Source organism: Triticum urartu, chromosome 4 (genome assembly GCF_003073215.2).
Source record: "Triticum urartu cultivar G1812 chromosome 4, Tu2.1, whole genome shotgun sequence".
Lineage (NCBI taxonomy): Eukaryota > Viridiplantae > Streptophyta > Magnoliopsida > Poales > Poaceae > Triticum > Triticum urartu.
Genome location: NC_053025.1, coordinates 491,010,713 through 491,031,176, shown reverse-complemented (window position 1 = coordinate 491,031,176; position 20,464 = coordinate 491,010,713). Strand labels below are relative to the sequence as shown.

The following is a 20,464-nucleotide window of genomic DNA, read 5'->3' as shown; positions in this document are numbered from 1 at the left end:
ATCATGAACAGAATGCTTTATGTGCTGGTTATACTGTTGAACTCATTCATGATGCTACTGAAAATTATTATGAGGGAGGAATACATGCTTGTAGGAGTTGCAATAATATCAAGTTTCCTTTCTATGTGCTTAAAGTTTTGAAGTTATACTTGCTTTGCCTTCCTATGCTAGTTGATTCTTGTTCCTATAAAATGTGTGCTCACAAAATCCCTAGGCATAGGAAGTGGGTTAGGTTTATGTGATGCCTTTGATTTGCCCGTACACTAATCATACACGTAAATGTGTACAATCAAGATCAAGGACTCACGGGAAGATATCAGAACACAACTCTAGACACAAAATAAAATAATACAAGCTTTTTATTACAAGCTAGGGGCCTCAAGGGCTCGAATACATAAGCTTGAATGCACAAGAGTCAACAGAAGCAATAACATCTGAGTACGGACATAAGTTAAACAAGTTTGCCTTAAGAAGGCTAGCACAAAAGTAGCAACGATCGAAAAGGCGAGGCCTCCTGCCTGGGACCTCCTAACTACTCCTCGAAGCCGAACTCCATGTAGAATCATCCTCGGGATCCTCTAGCTCCTGGACTCCATCATCTGGTAGAGACATCCGAGAAAAAAGAGGAAAATGGGGGAAAGAGGGAGCAAAGCAACCGTGAGTACTCATCCAAAGTACTCGCAAGCAAGGAGCTACACTACATATGCATTGGTAACAATGAAAGGGGTAGTATATGTGGACTGAACTGCAGAATGCCGGAATAAGAGGGGGATAGCTAGTCATATCAAAGACTACGCTTCTGGCCGCCTCCATCTTGCAACATGTAGAAGAGAGTAGATGGTAAGTTCACCAAGTATCATCGCATAGCATAATCCTACCCGGCGATCCTCTCCTCGTCGCCCTGTGAGAGAGCGATCACCGGGTTGTATCTGGCACTTGGAAGGGTGTATTTTATTAAGTATCCGGTTCTAGTTGTCATAAGGTCAAGGTACAACTCCGGGTCGTCCTTTTACCGAGGGACACGGCTATTCGAATAGATAAACTTCCTTGCAGGGGTGCACCACATTTCACAACACGCTCGATCCCCTTTGGCCGGACACACTTTCCTGGGTCATGCCTGACCTCGGAAGATCAACACGTTGCAGCCCCACCTAGGCACAATAGAGAGGTTAGCACGCCGGTCTAAATCCTATGCGTGCAGGGGTCTGGGCCCATCGCCCATTGCACACCTGCACGTTGCGTACGCGGCCGGTGAGCAGACCTAGCAACCTCCATTACAAAGGAAGTTGCGTTACGCGGTCCAACCCGGCGCGCGCCGCTCAGTCGCTAACATTAAGAAGGCTTCGGCTGATACCACGACGTCGAGTGCCCATAACTGTTCCCGCGTAGTTGGTTAGTGCGTATAGGCCAGTGGCCAGACTCAGATCAAGTACCAAGATCTCGTTAACTGTGTTATCTTGAAGTAACCGCGAACGCCGACCAGGGCCAGGACCACCTCTCACCTAGGTGGTCTCCACCTGCCCTGTCGCTCCGCCACAAAGTAACAGTCGGGGGCCGTTGGGAACCCGGGCCCACCACTACATGGATGGAACCACCTGCCCCTTCAGCCCCCATATCCGAATCACTTGCGGGTACTCAACGAGCCGACCCGACTTTAGTCACAACATGTATCACATATTATGTATATAAGTATATTCCCGTGATCAACTCCCAAGTGATCACGGCCCGATAGTATAGCATGGCAGACGGACAAGAATGTAGGGCCACTGATGGAATACTAGCATCCTATACTAAGCATTTAGGATTGTAGGTAAAGGTAACAACAGTAGTAGCAAGGACAATGCTATCCATCAGAATAGGATTAACGGAAAGCAGTAACATGCTACACTACTCTAATGCAAGCAGTAGAGAAAGGAATAGGCGATATCTGGTGATCAGGGGGGGCTTGTCTGATTGCTCTAGCAAGAAGGAGGGGTGCTCGTCGATGTAGTCGATCTCGGGGGTATCGGCAACAGTCTCAGGGTCTACCGGAAAGAATCAACGGAGGGGGAACACAATAAATAACAGAGCAATCAAAGCATCACAAAGCATAACAGGGCAATACGCGGTGCTAGGTGTTCCCTAACACAGTACGAGGTGATACCACAAAGGGGGAAAACAACCGAAAAAGTATCTCTGATGTTTCGCGTTTTCGGACAGATGAACTGGAGGGGGAAAGTTGCATGTTCGCTATGCTAGGGACGTGTGGCGAACGAACGGGCTGCGTATTCGGATTCATCTTGTCATTCTAAGCAACTTTCATGTATAAATTAGTTTCATCTGAGGTACGGTTTATATTATATTAATTTTCAAAGTTTTAGTAATTTTTTTGGGAATTACCAAATTTATTATTAATTTGAAAATAAACTGAAAATATTTTTTATACTCAACTGCAGCTATTCAGAACATGACAGGTGGGCCAGGAGGTGGCTGAGTCAACAGGTCATTTGTTGACTGTTGACTGGTCAAACAAGGGCCAAGGGACCCACCTGCCATTGGCTGGTTCATCTCAGTGAGCAGGTTGACTAGTCAACTTGGTGCAGTGGGACCCAACAGTCATTGTCACAAGTAAATAACCAGTGTTTAATTAAACCATTTAGTTAAATAGTGGGGGTGGGGCCTACTTTCAATGGCTACACTAATTAATAATGTTTAATTTAATTGGGGGTTATTTAGGGGATGGGCCCCATGTGTTAGTGATTACTTGGATTAGTTTATCTAGTCTGTTAATTATGCCCGTGATTAATTAGGTGTGGGTCCCATTTGTCGGTGACTCAAAACATAATTAGGAGCTGGGTTAGAGGCGGCACGTCAGCATCACCGAAGAAATTCGCCGGCGACCAGGGCGGAGGGGCTCGGGACCTCGTCGGAAAACCGCCACAGGCGTCGGCTTGACGTGCAGCTAGGTGCGTTCGGAAGCCCGCGGCAATGCGCGTCGCGCAGTGGTCGTGGCAGTAGAGGGGATGGTCGAACCTGACCGGAGAAGCAACGACGGTGGCGGCCGGAGCAAGGCAACGACAGCAGCGCGCTAAGGCTCAAATTCGAGGGCGAACATGAGGGGTTCGACGCAGTAGCTCACCACGAGCTCGCTGCAGGGGTTGAGGTAGCCGGAGGGCGTCGATGGTGAGCGGCTCGACGAGGATCGGAGAGATGACCTAGGTTGAAGAAGAGACGTCGGCGACGACTTGGTGAAGCTCCTGCTCGCTGGCGTTGGCGTGGAGGTCGAAGGGCAGCCCCTCGAATCATCGGCCTGCTCAGGGAGGTCGGTGGCCGTGAGGTTCATGGCGGCGCGACGTCGAGCGCGGTCGGGCGGTTGTGGGGAGAGGAAGCGGCACGAGGTAGGAGAGAATGAATCTAGGGCGGCCTCGGCTCGCAGCAGAGCAGTGGGGAGGCGAGGCCATGGGGATCGGGCGCCGGCCTGGCTACCCTGGCGCTGGGGGGTTGGGTGTGTGGCGGCGCTGGGAGGAAGACGACGGAGACAGGTGGGGGGATCGGGGGGTTAGGTCACAGGGGAGAGGCCATATAGGCCAGGAGAGGTGCGGCTGGGCCGGCCAGTTGGGCCAAGGCCCAGGGTCCCTTTGCCCGTATTTTTGTTTATACTTGTTTCCTTTTTCTTTTTATTTATTTTCTTTTCTCTCATGTTCTGTTTTGCAAATAGTTAGGCCACAAAAGTACTTTTACAAAAAAGGGACCTAGCTCATAATTAGCAGTGCAGTATACCCTAGCACCAAAAACTAGTTTGGGCAAAACATAATTTCATATTTAACTTAGATTAAATAAAAGGTCAATAAATATTATCTTTAGTCACTGTTTGAGGATGTTTGAGTCACTTACCCAATTCCAGTAATGTTGGTTTCAATTTTAGAATTGTTCTGGAACATTTTTTATTTAATGAACAATTTAGTTTCTAATTCGAACAACTTTTATTGTTTGCCTGAATTTGAATTTGAATTCGAACATGAGTTGAGGCATTGCGAGGTTAACAATAGTAATCATGGTGACATGGCATCGTTAATAGGGAATTACTGTAGCTTAAATATCCGGGCGTCACAGTTTAAATGTGCTAGTCATATTCTTCATAATGCTTTCTTTATGTTTCAATTCTTATCTTTTATGTGAGCATCATTGAAATCATCATGCCAAGCTAAAAGGCATTAAAGAAAAGCGCTTGTTGGGAGACAACCCAATATTTACCCTGACTGTTTTTGTGTGTTCTCATGATTAAGCTACTATATTAATCATGTATTATAGCTTTTGTTTCAATAAAGTGTCAAGTAAAACCTTTGGGAGGACTTGGGTGGAAGTTAATGTGATCTTACTGTAAAAAACAAAAACTTTGCGCTCACGAGATTAGCTGTCATTTTTTACAGAAGAGTGCGATTGATTTGATTCTTTTTTCAGAATATTAATAGACAAATTCCTCACGTCCAACAATTTATTTCACAATTTTTGGAGTAGCAGAAGTATGTTTGGTGTTTAGATCATTACAGACTATTCTGTTTCTGACAGATTCTGTTTTCATTGCATAGTTTGCTTGTTTTCTAGTTTCTTTGGTTTATATTTCTCAATATAAATTGTAGAAATGATATGGTACAGTAGGAATTGTGTGAGAAAAATTAGGAACCTTGTCTTTGACAGTACCAAAGTGAATGGTTTACTCTTTATCATTCTAACCTATCTCACGAAGTTCCGTTAAATTTTGTGTGATTGAAGTTTTCAAGCTTTGGGTGAGATATCGATATGAGGAGAATAAGGAGTGGAAAGACCCTAAGCTTGGGGATGCCCAAGGCACCCCAAAGTAATATTGAAGGAATACTCAAGTGCCTAAGCTTGGGGATGCCCCGGAAGGCATCCCCTCTTTCTTCTTCAAAACTATCGGTATACCTTACTCGGAGCTATATTTTTATTCATCACATGATATGTGTCTTGCTTGGAGCGTATTTTCAATTTTACTTGCTGTTTGAATAAAATCATTGGATCTGAAATCTTGAATGAAGAAGAATCCTCCCATGGCTATTTAATTATTTAACTACTCAATATTCTTCACCTATATCTTTTTGGAGTAGTTTGTCATATACTCACGTGCTTCACATGTATCCTATGAGTAAAAGGTTGAATGAATTGAATATCATAAATTTGAATTTATATACGTTTCATATGCTTACAACATGGGGAGTAATGACTTCACACATAATAAGTATAGGTAGTAAACTTATTGGAAGTTAGCAAACATAGAATTAGTCACTTGAACAATTCATGAAAAAATATTGAAGGAAGAGATATTTCACATATAAATATACTATCTTGGACATCTTTTGTAATTATGAGCACTCATTAAAATATGACATGATGAAAAGTGACGTTCTATATCATATAAATATACTATATCACAAGTGGCAATATAAAGTGACGTTTTATTGCATTAAGATTTTGTGCATCCAACCATAGAAGCGCATGACAATCTCTGCTTCCCTCTGCGAATGGCCTATCTTTTACTTTTATCTTCTACCCTTATAGAAGAGTCATGGTGGTCATCACCTTTCCTTTTTACACTTTTTCCTTTGGCAAGCACTTTGTGTTGGATCGATCCGGATATATATATATCCACTTGGATGTAGGTTCTCATAAATTATTATTGTTGACATTACCCTTGAGGTAAAAGGTTGGGAGGCAAAACTATAAGCCCCTATCTTTCTCTGTGTCCGATTAAAACTTTGAACCTATAAATATCACATGAGTGTTAGCAATTGTGAAAGGTTAAATGATAGTTGAATATGCGGAGTTTTCTGAATCAAAGCTCTTACATATACCCTTCCCAAAAATAAGATGAATTGCAATTGTTTGATGACTAAGAGCACGGTTTGTTAGTTTTCAAGTTTATGATCTATACTTTAACATGTGAATAGCTAGTTACTTGATCATGAGAAGTTTCATGAGTTGATCTACTGTTATGATATATAATGATGCTAGAAAAAGTGATTGGAACTATCATTGATGAAACTTATGCACTTGCTAGCATTCACACTTCATAAATTATTTCTTTTATCATTTACCTACTCGAGGACGAGCAGGAATTAAGCTTGGGGATACTGATACGTCTCCAACGTATCTATAATTTATGAAGCATTGGTGCTATTATATTATCCATCTTAGATGTTTTATATGCATTTATATGCTATTTTATATGATTTTTGGGACTAGCCTATTAACCTAGAGCCCAGTGCCAGTTTCTGTTTTCCCATTGTTTTTGAGTATTGCATAAAAGGAATACCAAACGGAGTCCAATTGACGTGCCAATTTTTGATGATTTTTTATGGACCAAAAGAAGCCCCCGGAGTAAAAGAGTTGGGCTAGAAGAGTCCCGAGCCGTCCACGAGGGTGGGGGGCGCGCCCCACCCCCTAGGCATGGGCCCCTATCTCGTGGATGACTCGAAGACCCCCCTGACGTGAAACCGATGCCAAAAATTCCTATAAATATAGAAACCCCCAGAAAATAACCTAGATCGGAAGTTCCGCCGCCGCAAGCCTTTGTAGCCACGAGAAATCAATCTAGGCCCTCTCTGGCACCCTGCCGGAGGGGGCCATCATCACCGGAGGGCATGAAGGAGGATCCCGGAAGGGCCATCATCACCATGAAGGCCAAGGACCAGAGGGGGAACCTCTCCCCATCCAGGGGGGAGGCCATGGAGGAGGAAGCACAAGGGGGAGAACCTCTCCTCCTCTCTCTCGGTGGCGCTGGAGTGCCATCGGGAGGGGAATCATCGCTGCAGTGATCGTCTTCATCAACATCACCATCCTCATCTCTTTTACGCGGTCCACTCTCCCGCACCCCGCTGTAATCCCTACTTGAACATGGTGCTTTATGCCACATATTATGATCCAATGATGTGTTGCCATCCTATGATGTTTTGAGTAGATATCCTTTGTCTTTGGATTGATTGTTGATCTAGATTGGTATGAGTTGTATGTTTTATTTTGGTGTTGTCCTATTGTGCCCTCCGTGTCGCGCAAGCGCGAGGGGTTCCCGTTGTAGGGTGTTGCAATACGTTCATGATTCTCTTATAGTGGGTTGCTTGAGTGACAGAAGCATAAACCCGAGTAAGGGGGTTGTTGCGTATGGGATAAAGGAGACTTGATACTTTAATGGTATGGTTGGGTTTTACCTTAATGATCTTCAGTAGTTGCGGATGCTTGCTAGAGTTCCAATCATAAGTGCATATTATCCAAGAAGAGAAAGTATGTTAGCTTATGCCTCTCCCTCATATGAAATTGCAATGACGACTATCGGTCTTGTTAACAATTGCCCAGGACAATTCCGCACACCGACCCATCATTATTTCACACTCGCTATTTATAATAATTAGTAATATATTCTAACTTTATGATAACATCACCTACTTTCATATTTTAGCTCTCCGATATCATGCAAAGTTATTCTCTTCATACCCACAACGTAATTTTATTTCTCGTTTCTAGTAGGAAGCAAACGTTCGGTGTACGTAGAGTCGTATCAGTGGCAGATAGGACTTGAGAGAATATTGATCTTACCTTTAGCTCCTTGTGGGTTCGACACTCCATACTTATCACTTCCACCTTTGAGAATTGCTATGATGATTCCTTGCACTTGGGGATTATCAGCCACCGCCGTTTAACCATCAGCTTAAACAGCCGTCGACAATAACCCCCTCCCTATCAACCCCCCTATGAGTATGACTAGTGGCCCCCTCACATTAAATTAAACTTGTTTAACAATTAAATAAAATCATTAAAAACCATGTTAAGTACTTGCCGCTGACACGCATGTCCCACCAGACCAGTTGACTGGTCAACCGTGGACCAGTCAACTGTTGGGTCAGCAGTTGACTGGACCCACTCGCCAGCCTCATTGGTGCACCTCTGGTGCACTGCACTGGGTGCACCCAGCCTTTCTGTCTGGTATTTTTTTCCGAATTATAAATAAATATGAGAAATTTGAGAATATGTTTAAAACTTTGAAAATCATATAAAATAATCCGTAACTCAGATGAAAATAATTTATATATGAAAATTGCTCCGAAAAATATAGCGATCTGAATATGCAATTTGTTCGTCTGTCACATGCCTCTAACGTGATGAACATGGATCCTTCCCCTCGGATTCATCTGTTGTTTTCCCTCTTTGTCTGTATCATGTAGCACCGCGATGGGTCACCCTTAGGACTGCATATTGCCTTATGCATCATGATGCATCTGTTTGCTTTATATTTATTGTTTCTTCCCCCTCTTCTCTCCAGTAGACCCCGAAATTGCCGGTGACCCCCAGTACGACTATGGTGTTGACGACCCCTCCTTCTCGACAGAGCTTCCAGGAAAGCCAAACCCCCTTGATCATTTTGATACCGCCTATTATTTCCCTCTACTGCTTGCACTAGAGCAGCGATTACTGTTACTGCCTTAAGGTTGATCCTATACTGCCGCATAGCCTGTCCTTTGCTACTATTGTTGATACTTTTACCTGTTATCCTAAATGCTTAGTATAGGTATGCTAGTATTCCATCAATGGGCCTACATTCTTGTCCGTCTGCCATGCTATCCTATCGGGTCGTGATCCCTTCGGGAGGTGATCACGGGTATATATATACACACACACTATACATGTTACGTGATATGATTAAAGTCGGGTCGGCTCATAGAGTACCCGCGAGTGATTCACAAACTGGGGGCTGAAAGGACATTTCCCCCGATGGCCCCCAGACTGATTCTTTGTGGTGGAGCGATAGGACAGGTTGAGACCTGATACGTCTCCAACGTATCTATAATTTTTGATTGCTCCATGCTATATTATCTACTGTTTTAGTCATTATTGGGCTTTATTATCCACTTTTATATTATTTTTGGGACTAACCTATTAACCGGAGGCCCAGCCCAGAATTGCTGTTTTTTGCCTGTTTTAGGGTTTCGAAGAAAAGGAATATCAAACGGAGTCCAAACGGAATGAAACCTTCGAAAACGTGATTTTCTCATCAGATAAGATCCAGGAGACTTGGACCCTCCGTCAAGAAAGCCACGAGGTGGTCACGAGGGTGGAGGGTGCCCCCCCTAGGGCGCGCCCCCTGCCTCGTGGGCCCCTCGAAGCTCCACCGACGTACTTCTTCCTCCCATATATATCCACGTATCCCCAAACGATCAGAACATGAGCCAAAAACCTAATTCCACCGCCACAACTTTCTGTATCCACGAGATCCCATCTTGGGGCCTGTTCCGGAGCTCCGCCGGAGGAGGCATCGATCACAGAGGGCTTCTACATCATCATCCAAGCCCCTCGGATGAAGTGTGAGTAGTTTACTTCAGACCTACGGGTCCATAACTAGTAGCTAGATGGCTTCTTCTCTCTTTTGGATCTCAATACAATGTTCCCCCCCTCTCTCGTGGAGATCTATTCGATGTAATCTTCTTTTTGCGGTGTGTTTGTTGAGATCGATGAATTGTGGGTTTATGATCAAGTCTATCTATGAATAATATTTGAATCTTCTCTGAATTCTTTTATGTATGATTGGTTATCTTTGCAAGTCTCTTCGAATTATCAGTTTGGTTTGGCCTACTAGATTGGTTTTTCTTGCCATGGGAGAAGTGCTTAGCTTTGGGTTCAATCTTGCGGTGTCCTTTCCCAGTAACAGAAGGGGCAGCAAGGCACGTATTGTATTGTTGCCATCGAGGATAACAAGATGGGTTTTTTACATTGTTGAGGAAATCGTTAACTGGTAGCTGCTCGGTCGGCTGGTGAGTAGGGGATTAATAGGCTAATCGGCAAGTTAATCGGCCATTTAATCAATTAATCGGATGATTTATCGGGTTATCGGCTACTCGGGGACCCTATGAGTAGGGATTAATCGGCAAGTTAACTGGTTAATCGGATGAATTCTTGTACAGGTTTTTTTTTATCATATTGCATGAAACTATCCCTCTACATCATGTCATCTTGCTTAAGGCGTTACTCTGTTTTAACTTAATACTCTAGATGCATGCTAGATAGCGGTCGATGTATGGAGTAATAGTAGCAGATGCAGAATCGTTTCGGTCTACTTGTCTCGGACGTGATGCCTATATACATGATCATACCTAGATATTCTCATAACTATGCTCAATTCTGTCAATTGCTCAACAGTAATTTGTTCACCCACCGTAGAATACTTATGCTCTTGAGAGAAGCCACTAGTGAAACCTATGGCCCCCGGGTCTCTTTCTCATCATATCAATCTCCATTACTTTATTATTGCTTTGTTTTTACTTTGCTTTTACTTTTTACTTTGCATCTCTATACCAAAAATACCAAAAATATTATTTATCATCTCTATCAGATCTCACTTTCGTAAGTGACCGTGAAGGGATTGACAACCCCTAAGCGCGTTGGTTGCGTTGAGCTATTGTTTTTGTGTAGGTACGAGGGACTCGAGTGTAGCCTCCTACTGGATTGATACCTTGGTTCTCAAAAACTGAGGGAAATACTTACGCTACTTTGCTGCATCATCCCTTCCTCTTCGGGGAAATCCAACGCAGTGCTCAAGAGGTAGCAAGACCACCTAGGAGAGAGGCGGGCCTGGTCCCTGGTTTGGCGTCCACGGTTATTTCTTAATAACACATATAACGAGATTGGATATTTGATATGAGCTGGCCGCTGGCCTTTTCACACTAACCGCCACACGGGATGAATTATGGGCACTCGGCGTCGTACGTTTCTTCTGAAAGCTCTCAGACATCAGCGATGGAGCGGCACGCGCCCGGGGTGGTCCGCATAAGCACCTGCTTTGTATAAAGAGGTAGCCAGGACTGATCCCGGCCATCCTTGCGATGTGTAGGAGTGCAAAGGGTGATGGTGTTGGAAATATGCCCTAGAGGCAATAATAAATTGATTATTATTATATTTCCTTGTTCATGATAATCGTTTATTATCCATGCTAGAATTGTATTGATAGGAAACTCAGATACATGTGTGGATACATAGACAACACCATGTCCCTAGTAAGCCTCTAGTTGACTAGCTCGTTGATCAATAGATGGTTACGGTTTCCTGACCATGGACATTGGATGTCGTTGATAACGGGATCACATCATTAGGAGAATGATGTGATGGACAAGACCCAATCCTAAGCATAGCACAAGATCGTGTAGTTCGTATGCTAAAGCTTTTCTAATATCAAGTATCATTTCCTTAGACCATGAGATTGTGCAACTCCCGGATACCGTAGGAGTGCTTTGGGTGTACCAAACGTCACAACGTAACTGGGTGACTATAAAGGTGCACTACGGGTATCTCCGAAAGTGTCTGTTGGGTTGGCACGAATCGAGACTGGGATTTGTCACTCCGTGTAAACGAAGAGGTATCTTTGGGCCCACTCGGTAGGACATCATCATAATGTGCACAATGTGATCAAGGAGTTTATCACGGGATGATGTGTTACGGAACGAGTAAAAGAGACTTGCCGGTAACGAGATCGAACAAGGTATCGGGATACCGACGATCGAATCTCGGGCAAGTATCGTACCGCTAGACAAAGGGAATTGTATACGGGATTGATTAAGTCCTTGACATCGTGGTTCATCCGATAAGATCATCGTGGAACATGTGGGAGCCAACATGGGTATCCAGATCCCGCTGTTGGTTATTGACCGGAGAGTCATCTCGGTCATGTCTGCATGTCTCCCGAACCCGTAGGGTCTACACACTTAAGGTTCGGTGACGCTAGGGTTATAGAGATATTAGTATGCGGTAACCCGAAAGTTGTTCGGAGTCCCGGATGAGATCCCGGACATCACGAGGAGTTCCGGAATGGTCCGGAGGTAAAGAATTATATATAGGAAGTGCTATTTCGGCCATCAGGACAAGTTTCGGGGTCACCGGTATTGTACCGGGACCACCGGAAGGGTCCCGGGGGTCCACCGGGTGGGGCCACCTGCCCCGGGGGCCACATGGGCTGTAGGGGGTGCTCCTTGGCCTACATGGGCCAAGGGCACCAGCCCCAAGAGGCCCATGCGCCAAGAGAAGAGAAAAAAGGGAGAGTCCTAAAAGGGGAAGGCACCTCCGAGGTGCCTTGGGGAGGATGGACTCCTCCCCCCTTGGCCGCACCCTTCCTTGGAGGAAGGGGCAAGGCTGCGCCCTCCCCCTCTCCCTTGGCCCTATATATAGTGGGGGGAAGGGAGGGCAACGATACCTGAGCCCTGGTGCCTCCCTCTCCCTCCCATGACACATCTCCCTCCTCCCGCAGTGCTTGGCGAAGCCCTGTTGGAATCCCGCTACTTCCACCACCACGCCGTCGTGCTGTTGGATCTCCATCAACCTCTCCTTCCCCCTTGCTGGATCAAGAAGGAGGAGACGTCGCTGCTCCGTACGTGTGTTGAACGCGGAGGTGCCGTCCGTTCGGCGCTAGGATCATCGGTGATTTGGATCACGACGAGTACGACTCCATCAACCCCGTTCTCTTGAACGCTTCCGCGCGCGATCTACAAGGGTATGTAGATCCACTCCTCCCTCGTTGCTAGATGACTCCATAGATAGATCTTGGTGACACGTAGGAAAATTTTGAATTTATGCTACGTTCCCCAACAGATGGACCCAAGACCCCTGAGCACTTAGGATGTAGACCGGCGTGTTGACCTCTCTGGAGAGCCTAGGTAGGACTACGATGTGTTGATCTTCGGAGGCCGGGCATTACCCAGGAAAGTGTGTCCGGCCAGAGGTGATCGAGCGCGTTGCGTAATGTGGTGCACCCCTGGAGGGAAGTAATCTATTCGAATAGCCGTGTCCATGGTACCAGGACGACTTGGAGTTGTATTCCGACCTCTTACAACTAAAACCGGATACTTGATAAAACACACCCAGATAAGTGACAGATACAACCCGGTGATTGTTCTCTCACACGGAGACGAGGAGAGGATCATCCGGGTAGGATTATTGCTATACAATGATACTTGTTACATACCAGCTACTCTCTTCTACTGCTTCAAGATGGTGGCTGCCAGAAGACGTAGTCTTCGATAGGACTAACTCCCCCCCTTATTCCGGCATTCTGCAGTTTAGTCCACAAAAACTACCCCTTGTACTGATAGTTTGATACCAATGCATATGTAGTGTAGATCTGATGTAAGTCTTGCGAGTACTTTGGATGAGTACTCATGGTTGCTTTGCTACTTCTTTCCCCCAATACCCGATTGCTACGATCAGTTGGCGGATCCCAAGAGCTAGATGCCACTGCTGACGACTACTACTACCCCGATGATGCCTAGTACTACGTGGAGACCGCCGACGACCAGGAGTCGTTAGGAGGCACCCAGGCAGGAGGCCTTGGCTTTTCGATCTACGTTGATGTTTGTGCCAGCCTTCTTAAGGCAAACTTGTTTACTTATGTCTGTACTCAAATGTTGTTGCTTTCGCTGACTCGTTTGTATTCGAGCTTATGTATTCGAGCCCTCGAGGCCCCTGGCTTGTAATATAAGGCTTGTATGACTTAAATTTGTGTTTAGAGTTGTGTTGTGATATCTTCCCGCGAGTCTCTGATCTTGATCATGCGCATTTGTGTATATAATTAGTGCACTATTGAATCGGGGGCGTCACACACGCGACAGCGGCCGCGGGCCACGTGCTAGGCTGATGGGTCGTCGTAGAGGCCTAGTCTCAGCCTGCCATGCATGCGCAAAGCCACCCGAAGTAGCCTGCCCTGCATGCGCGCTGCCATGCAGCTTCGTCGCATCAGGGCAATTAGTGCACCCTCAGGATGCAGGTTTACCAATCAACACGCCTCGATTCAATGCGAAAAGACGGAGGCAGTGCTTCGTTGAACTCCCTGCATCGACGGTCCACTCCCCGCACTCCTCTAATTAAATACTGGCGTGCGGCATCATTCCACTAACGTTTCACTCCATTGCCTCCACATGCCGCGCAATCCAAATCTAGTTCAGCCACCATGGTGAGGCAGCTACAGGCCGCAAGGATCTCCACGGGAGGTCTCTGCCCCAGGGCGCCGGTGCCTGGCACCGGCGGCGGCTCCAACACTGAAGCGGCTGTTGGCTCCAACTCTGGCGCATCCTTGTTGGGCTCCAATACCTATTCAAACTACTCCGAGCTAGAGCCCACGATGTCTGAGCTATCTCGTAACCGCAGAGAGCTCGATGAGGAGGACGCCGAGGAGGAGGTGGCCTTCGAGGCGATGCAGGAGCACCTCGACATCTACGGTGTGGAAGATGCGGCCGAGGAAGACGCACCGCCTCCTGCGCCCGATGCTGCCGTGCTCACTGGCCATGCCGAGGAGGCCCTGCGCGTAGTGTAACAACAGCTTGACCAAGCGGTGCTAGCCGCGTCTCTGTCCACGGTGTAGGCAGAGGCTGTCAGGCGTCGGGCATCTGAAGAAGAAGCCATAACTGGAGAGTAGAGGAGTGTTGGAACCGCTCTCTCACACGGATGGATGGAGGTAGAAGAAGAGGAGCATGCAGTACACTGGAGTTTCATCCGGTTTCATAGCCCCGTTACTATTCAGAGCTCCAACTGCCTCACGGCTACAGGCACAAGCACAACACTTAAATAGTAGATGCACGCGCACAGCTCATCGGCCACACCGGCCACTAATCTATGCACCTACGCAGGACCCGGCCTCACAACCGGCCACTAACCGCATGTACTCATCCACTCCTAGAAGAGCTCACCTAGCTAACTAACTTAGCCATGCATGTAGGAGTAGCAAACTTGGCCAGCACAGTCGCCAACGGCCTGCTCTACATGCCAGACTGAGTACACACGCTACACACATACGCCATGTTGCTGCGTCCCGCACGTCCCGCGCGCCACCGACGTGTCCGACGAACCCGATGAGCCCGACGGCACCAGTGTGTCCCGCCCGTCCCACGCACATCTGACGCGTCCGACGAGCCCGACCAGACACGTCGTGGCTTATTCCAACACACACCCCCTAAGCCACGACTTAGAGGAGTCCGTCGTCATCGACGTTGTAGCCGCTACCGCCCTGATGTTGCTGCCAAGCCTGCCACCGTGCCGCCGTGCCCTTCGCGCGCAGTCCCCACATCCCCGTGCTCCCGGCCCGCGCTCCCGCCGCGCACGTACGCGATCTGCGCAACCAGGTCCAGCGCCTCGACGCGGTCCACTCCCGCGGTCCCGACGCGCCCGACGCGTCCGGTGCACACCCATAACACGCACCGGTCGCGCCCGGCTCGCCGCCGCGCTTATTGCCCTGCACCGCTGTGCCGTCAACCGCAGCGCAGCGCCTCCACGGTCGCCGCGCCGAGCCGCCGCGGCCTCTGCGACACCACGCAGGTCCTCCGCGACCTCCTCGACTCCACGACCGCCGCTGCTCGTCGCGCGCACGGCATCACGCCACACTGTCGTGGACTCGCCGCGCGTTGCCGACGCCACGCGCTCGCCGCGCGCCCGGCATCACGCCACACCGCCGTGGACTCGCCACGCGCTCGTCGCGCGCCGTCGCCAAGACCTTCATGTCCGCCGCGCACCGCGGACGCCGCCGCGCGCCACGGCCGCCCCTTGAATCTGGCTCTGTATACCAATTGTTGGAACCGCTCTCTCACACGGATGGATGAAGGTAGAAGAAGGAGGATCACGCAGTACACTGGAGTTTCACCCGGCTTCACGGCCCCGTTACTATTCAGAGCTCCAACTGCCTCACGGCTACAGGCACAAGCACATCACTTAAGTAGTAGATGCACGCGCACAGCTCATCGGCCACACCGGCCACTAATCTATGCACCTACGCAGGACCCGGCCTCACAACCGGCCACTAACCGCACGAACTCATCCACTCCTAGAAGAGCTCACCTAGCTAACTAACTCAGCCATGCATGTAGGAGTAGCAAACTTGGCCGGCACAGTCGCCAACGGCCTGCTCTACGTGCCAGACTGAGTACACACGCTACACACATACGCCACGTTGCTGCGTTCCGCACGTCCCGTCCGTCCCGCGCGCCACCGACGCGCCCGACGAACCCGACGAGCCCGACGGCATCAGTGTGTCCCGCCCGTCCCGCACGCATCCGACGCGTCCAACAAGTCCGACCACACACGTCGTGGCTTATTCCAACAAGAAGGGCGGCTACTCTGCGTGAAGCGGCTGCCGTTGAGGCGGAAGGCAAGGGACCGTATGTCATCGTCCTAATGTAGTTGACCGTTACGTGGCGCATATGTTGATACGTGGGACAGCCGCATGCAGTGTGTATGTCATCATCCTAATGTAGTTGACCGTTACGTGGCGCATATGTTGTTACGTATCGGGCTGAGTGGTGAAGGGAAAAAGTGAGGGGTGTTAGTTGGTTGGGGGAGAACTAACGAGTGCTAAGCAACCGAGGGCATATAAATAGAAATCCCCTTAATTAGTGGATGAGGCAAAATATTTGCCTCCGTTTTTTTAAAACACGCATATATAAATTTCTATCCCTTTGAACTCATGACTAAAGAACGGTGTGGCAAAGCAGTACTTCTAGAAACGAAGGAAATACTGGTCTACTGGACACAGGACAACAGGAATATCCTTTGACTACAGTATGTCCTTTGACTACAGAAACAATGTTGCAACCCATGCATGCCATTTCGCACCAGTCTGCGGTCCAGCAATATGCCGCGCACCGTACATATCACCAAACTGGTCCAAAGCACAGTAGTGCCCGATTGCAGCACCACCGCGCCACGCCACGCCTACCACATTATTTCCTAAGTACTGCCCGATGATGGTTACTACTGCCCGATGTCGCGCTTGTGAAGGATCTTCCCCGCGAGCACGGCCGCCTCGATGACGCCCTTTATGACGAACGCCGTCTCGCCGACGCCGCACTTGTTCCCCGGGAACGTCGGCCCCGCCGGGTTCACCCCGTCGAGGCAGCCCAGCAGGTTCTCGTTGCACCCGGTGTTCAGGTAGTCATCTGCACACACGACACACGGAGTGAGTGCACCACAAATCATTCAGACACAGTGGCAGGATCAGTGCGCGCGGCCGGGTGAGTGCGACGGCGGCGTTTTCTTCCCTGCAATCATGCGTGACGCTGCCGCGGTCGAAATGGGGGCGACAGGGCCGGCGACGTTGACGAGCTAGTGGCGCAGCGGCGTACGTGTCGGTAGCGTCGCACGCATCGGCTTATCTCCATACGAAATGCGTACTTATTTGGAGGAGCGTGTGCTGATACGAACTGCATGCGGCTTATCTGGAGCGTGTTGGGCCAATGAGGGAGCCATCTGCCCATGCACTTGTTAATCTAATCATTCCTAATCATGCATGCCGGTGCCACTGGGGATACGATCTGCTTGCTATAGGTGGCGTGTCATCTCGTAAACAACTGGCATGAGGCCGAGAGCTCTGTGTCTGTGGGGCCTTTTGGTGGAGATGTCAAACGAAGCAAACAAAAGGGAAACTGTACGTGTTTTCCTCCTGCCCGATCTTTTCGGTTCAGATAGATAGATAGAAGAAGAATGTGTGGAGCTGGGAGAAGATATCGTACTGTTGTTGGCGGCGACGCAGTGGTCGTGGACCATGCAGCAGGCGTCCAGGGCGTCGCAGGGCTTCTCGCCGGGGCAGCCGCTGTAGAGGATTCCGCAGTATTTCCCGTACCTCAGCACAGGCGGGACTTCCGGAGGGACGCCGGCCGGTGGCGTGCCGGAAACCAAGGGCAAGCGAGCGTCAGTTACTTCAGTCCAGCCCATTATTCAACTGAAAAATAACAGGAAATCTGCTATCCTATCCTAGCTACTTCTGCGCGGCAATGCTGCCGTCTGGCTAAAAAAGAGCTAGTCAAGATGAAGTTCAATCTAACAATCTAACTTGCAGTTCAATCTGATTGGGATCGACTGCTTTGTTCTTTTCAGGAACTAAAACCGCAGATTGCTGAGACTGATCAGCGTTGAGGCAAGTGCTTACCCGTGCAAAACTTGGACTCGCATGTCCGGCTGCAGTCCTGCTTCCCCTGCAAGGCCACGACGAAATCGATCAGCTCCACATGCAAACGAACAATCCAAATCGATTTGCTAGTAAGCCGTACGCTCGATCTCCCACGTACGTACCGCCGGTGGTTTCCCATGGCTGAAGAGGTCGCCGACCTCGAGCCCCCGCGAAGCCGTCACCAGCGAGAGGAGAAGCAGCAAGGAACACCAATGGGAGAGACCGAGCACCGATCTCATTGCTGCTGTGTCCAAGTCGCGGAAGGGAAGCAGAGAGGAGCTTCTGCCAGGGACGAAGCAGGGCGAGGTGTGTGGGGTGCGAAGTATACGTGATCTATTTTCGTAAGGCACCGCGTGAGTTACTTATATGAGCTCTCGGGTTTGGGGCCTGGATGCGGTGGCGTGGTGCAGCAACTAGCACAGGTGAAGCGATCACTGGGCATGCCACTGGTGACGGGAGGTGCCATGGCATGTGCCATCAGCCGATTCATATCCCCATATTTTGTGGAGTGGTCGCTCTTATCCTGACGTTTATAATCGCTAACTTTAGCTGCGGTAGCTTGCAAAATGATTTTATATTATAGGACGGAAGGAGTATGTACTAAAAACCGGCTATCGCTAAGTTGTCTACCCCACCTCACTCCACATTTATCATATGAACTAGTCATTGCAGCAATGTTATGCTAAAGTTGCACAGTTTCAAGGTTATAACTTCGGTTGACAAAGATTAGTAAGAAAAAACTCCAAACAACTAAAAGGTGTGCAATTTCATCTTGTTTTCCGAACATATAACCTTTGGTTGGTGTGGGCATAATTCATGCAGATCACAGGGAGCATGCATACATTATTATTGCAGTCTTGACAAAGGACGGCACACTTACATTACAGCTCACAAGTTGCCATCACCGGAGGACGCCGGAGGACAAGTGGGTGCAGTTTTGTAATCTCTAACCTACGTCCCATTGGCATGCAGTGTTAACATGATCACGTACATTACCTTCTCATCCAAGATTAGGCATCTTATCTTTGTTTATTGTGTAAGGGCGTACCAAACAAACGGATAAAAGAACTGACATTTGACCACCTGCATGGAAGCCCGCCTGCACCAGGCTTGGTTAGTTTAATGGTATAGAACCGAGATCAAACTGAGTCTGGTTGAGTGTCTTCCTGAAGCAAAGAAATTACTTGGCAACCGTAGAACGCCCATGCAACCGCTGCACATTGTCTATGTGTTTTCGCCCTTCTGGCGACTCCTCTAGAACGACAAGAACACATCAACCAGTAATATTTATGAGAGTTAAGGCTGAAGGCAGTTTACGAGCTCAGTTCCGGTGAAGATTACTTGGGCGTGCGTCAATGCCTTATTTCGTGCGAATCCCGCTTCCTGCTTCGTCGGATCGTCTTTGGTTAGCAGTCAAACTCAAAGAGTAATACAACACAGTACTCATACTCCACCTACAAACTTTCCTTCGTGATAGGCATAGACGTAGACTTGCATGGCGTGGAACAGCACGCCCGCACCTCCACACGATATTCGGCGCATAGTGCTGAAATTCAAACAAATCATCAAAGATTTTTTTTCTCGAAACGAAGGCAAAAGATTTGCCTCCTCCATTAGATAAGAAGAGAGAAGAGTTTGTTACAAAAGACCCCTTGCACGGCATGAATGATTATTCTCACAAAAGAGTGGACCCTAATTTCTTGGCGCCGGTGACGACCCAAATGTTTGCTTCAGAAATGATAGCGTAGAGCAATATAGGCGGCGAAGCACTTTTATGGCGAAATGATAGCGTCGAGCAATAATCACCAAATTTTCACTTGTGAGAACCTGAAAATAAAAAGATGCACAACAAATACCAAAAAAAGGGGGGGCTCATCGTCATTTTGAAGGGGAAAGGTGGACAATTTGCTGAAACGAAACTAGCAATTACCGCCTCCCTCTTTCTCGCCCCGGTGACGTGTGGAACTGAGGGATGGATTATTAGATCTTGTTTTATTAGATCCAAGTGGGATGATATAGCGTACCTCTAACCTCCTGGCTAGGCACACCTCTAAGTTCGTTTTTCTAATCTTGATCCAGAGGACAACCCTAACGTCACTATAGGCAGCTCCAACAATTATACGAAACAAACAACTCATGATCTTTATTGTTCTGACTTAATCCATAGTCACCCCAATGTCACTATGGGTATCTTCAAAAATTATGCTAGACATGCATCATGATCTCATTGATTCTCAAAATATTTATCCACTATAAAGAAACTCATAGGATCAGCAAGATATAATTCACCACAAACACAATATGATTGGATGCATCAGATAATTCAAATCTATTGACAAAACCCATGATCACATTCATCCTCGGAAACTCGCATAATCAAGGAGAGAGGGAGAGGGAGAGGGAGGGGAGAGAGAGAGAGAGAGAGAGAGAGAGCACATATTGTTGGGGAACGTAGTAATTTTAAAATTTTCCTACGCACACGCAAGATCATATGGTGATGCATAG

General features: G+C 48.0%; 1 protein-coding gene across 1 annotated transcript; it reads right to left on the bottom strand.

Moving 5' to 3' along the window:
* Window positions 1-16,494: 16,494 nt before the first annotated feature.
* Window positions 16,495-18,372, bottom strand: LOC125552220 (probable phospholipase A2 homolog 2). The gene is made up of 4 exons (XM_048715709.1): window positions 18,082-18,372; window positions 17,939-17,984; window positions 17,523-17,648; window positions 16,495-16,949 (listed from the first exon to the last, which is right to left on the bottom strand). Exons 1-4 carry the CDS (start codon window positions 18,196-18,198, stop codon window positions 16,765-16,767), a joined length of 474 nt encoding a protein of 157 aa, XP_048571666.1. The 5' UTR covers window positions 18,199-18,372; the 3' UTR covers window positions 16,495-16,764.
* Window positions 18,373-20,464: the final 2,092 nt, after the last annotated feature.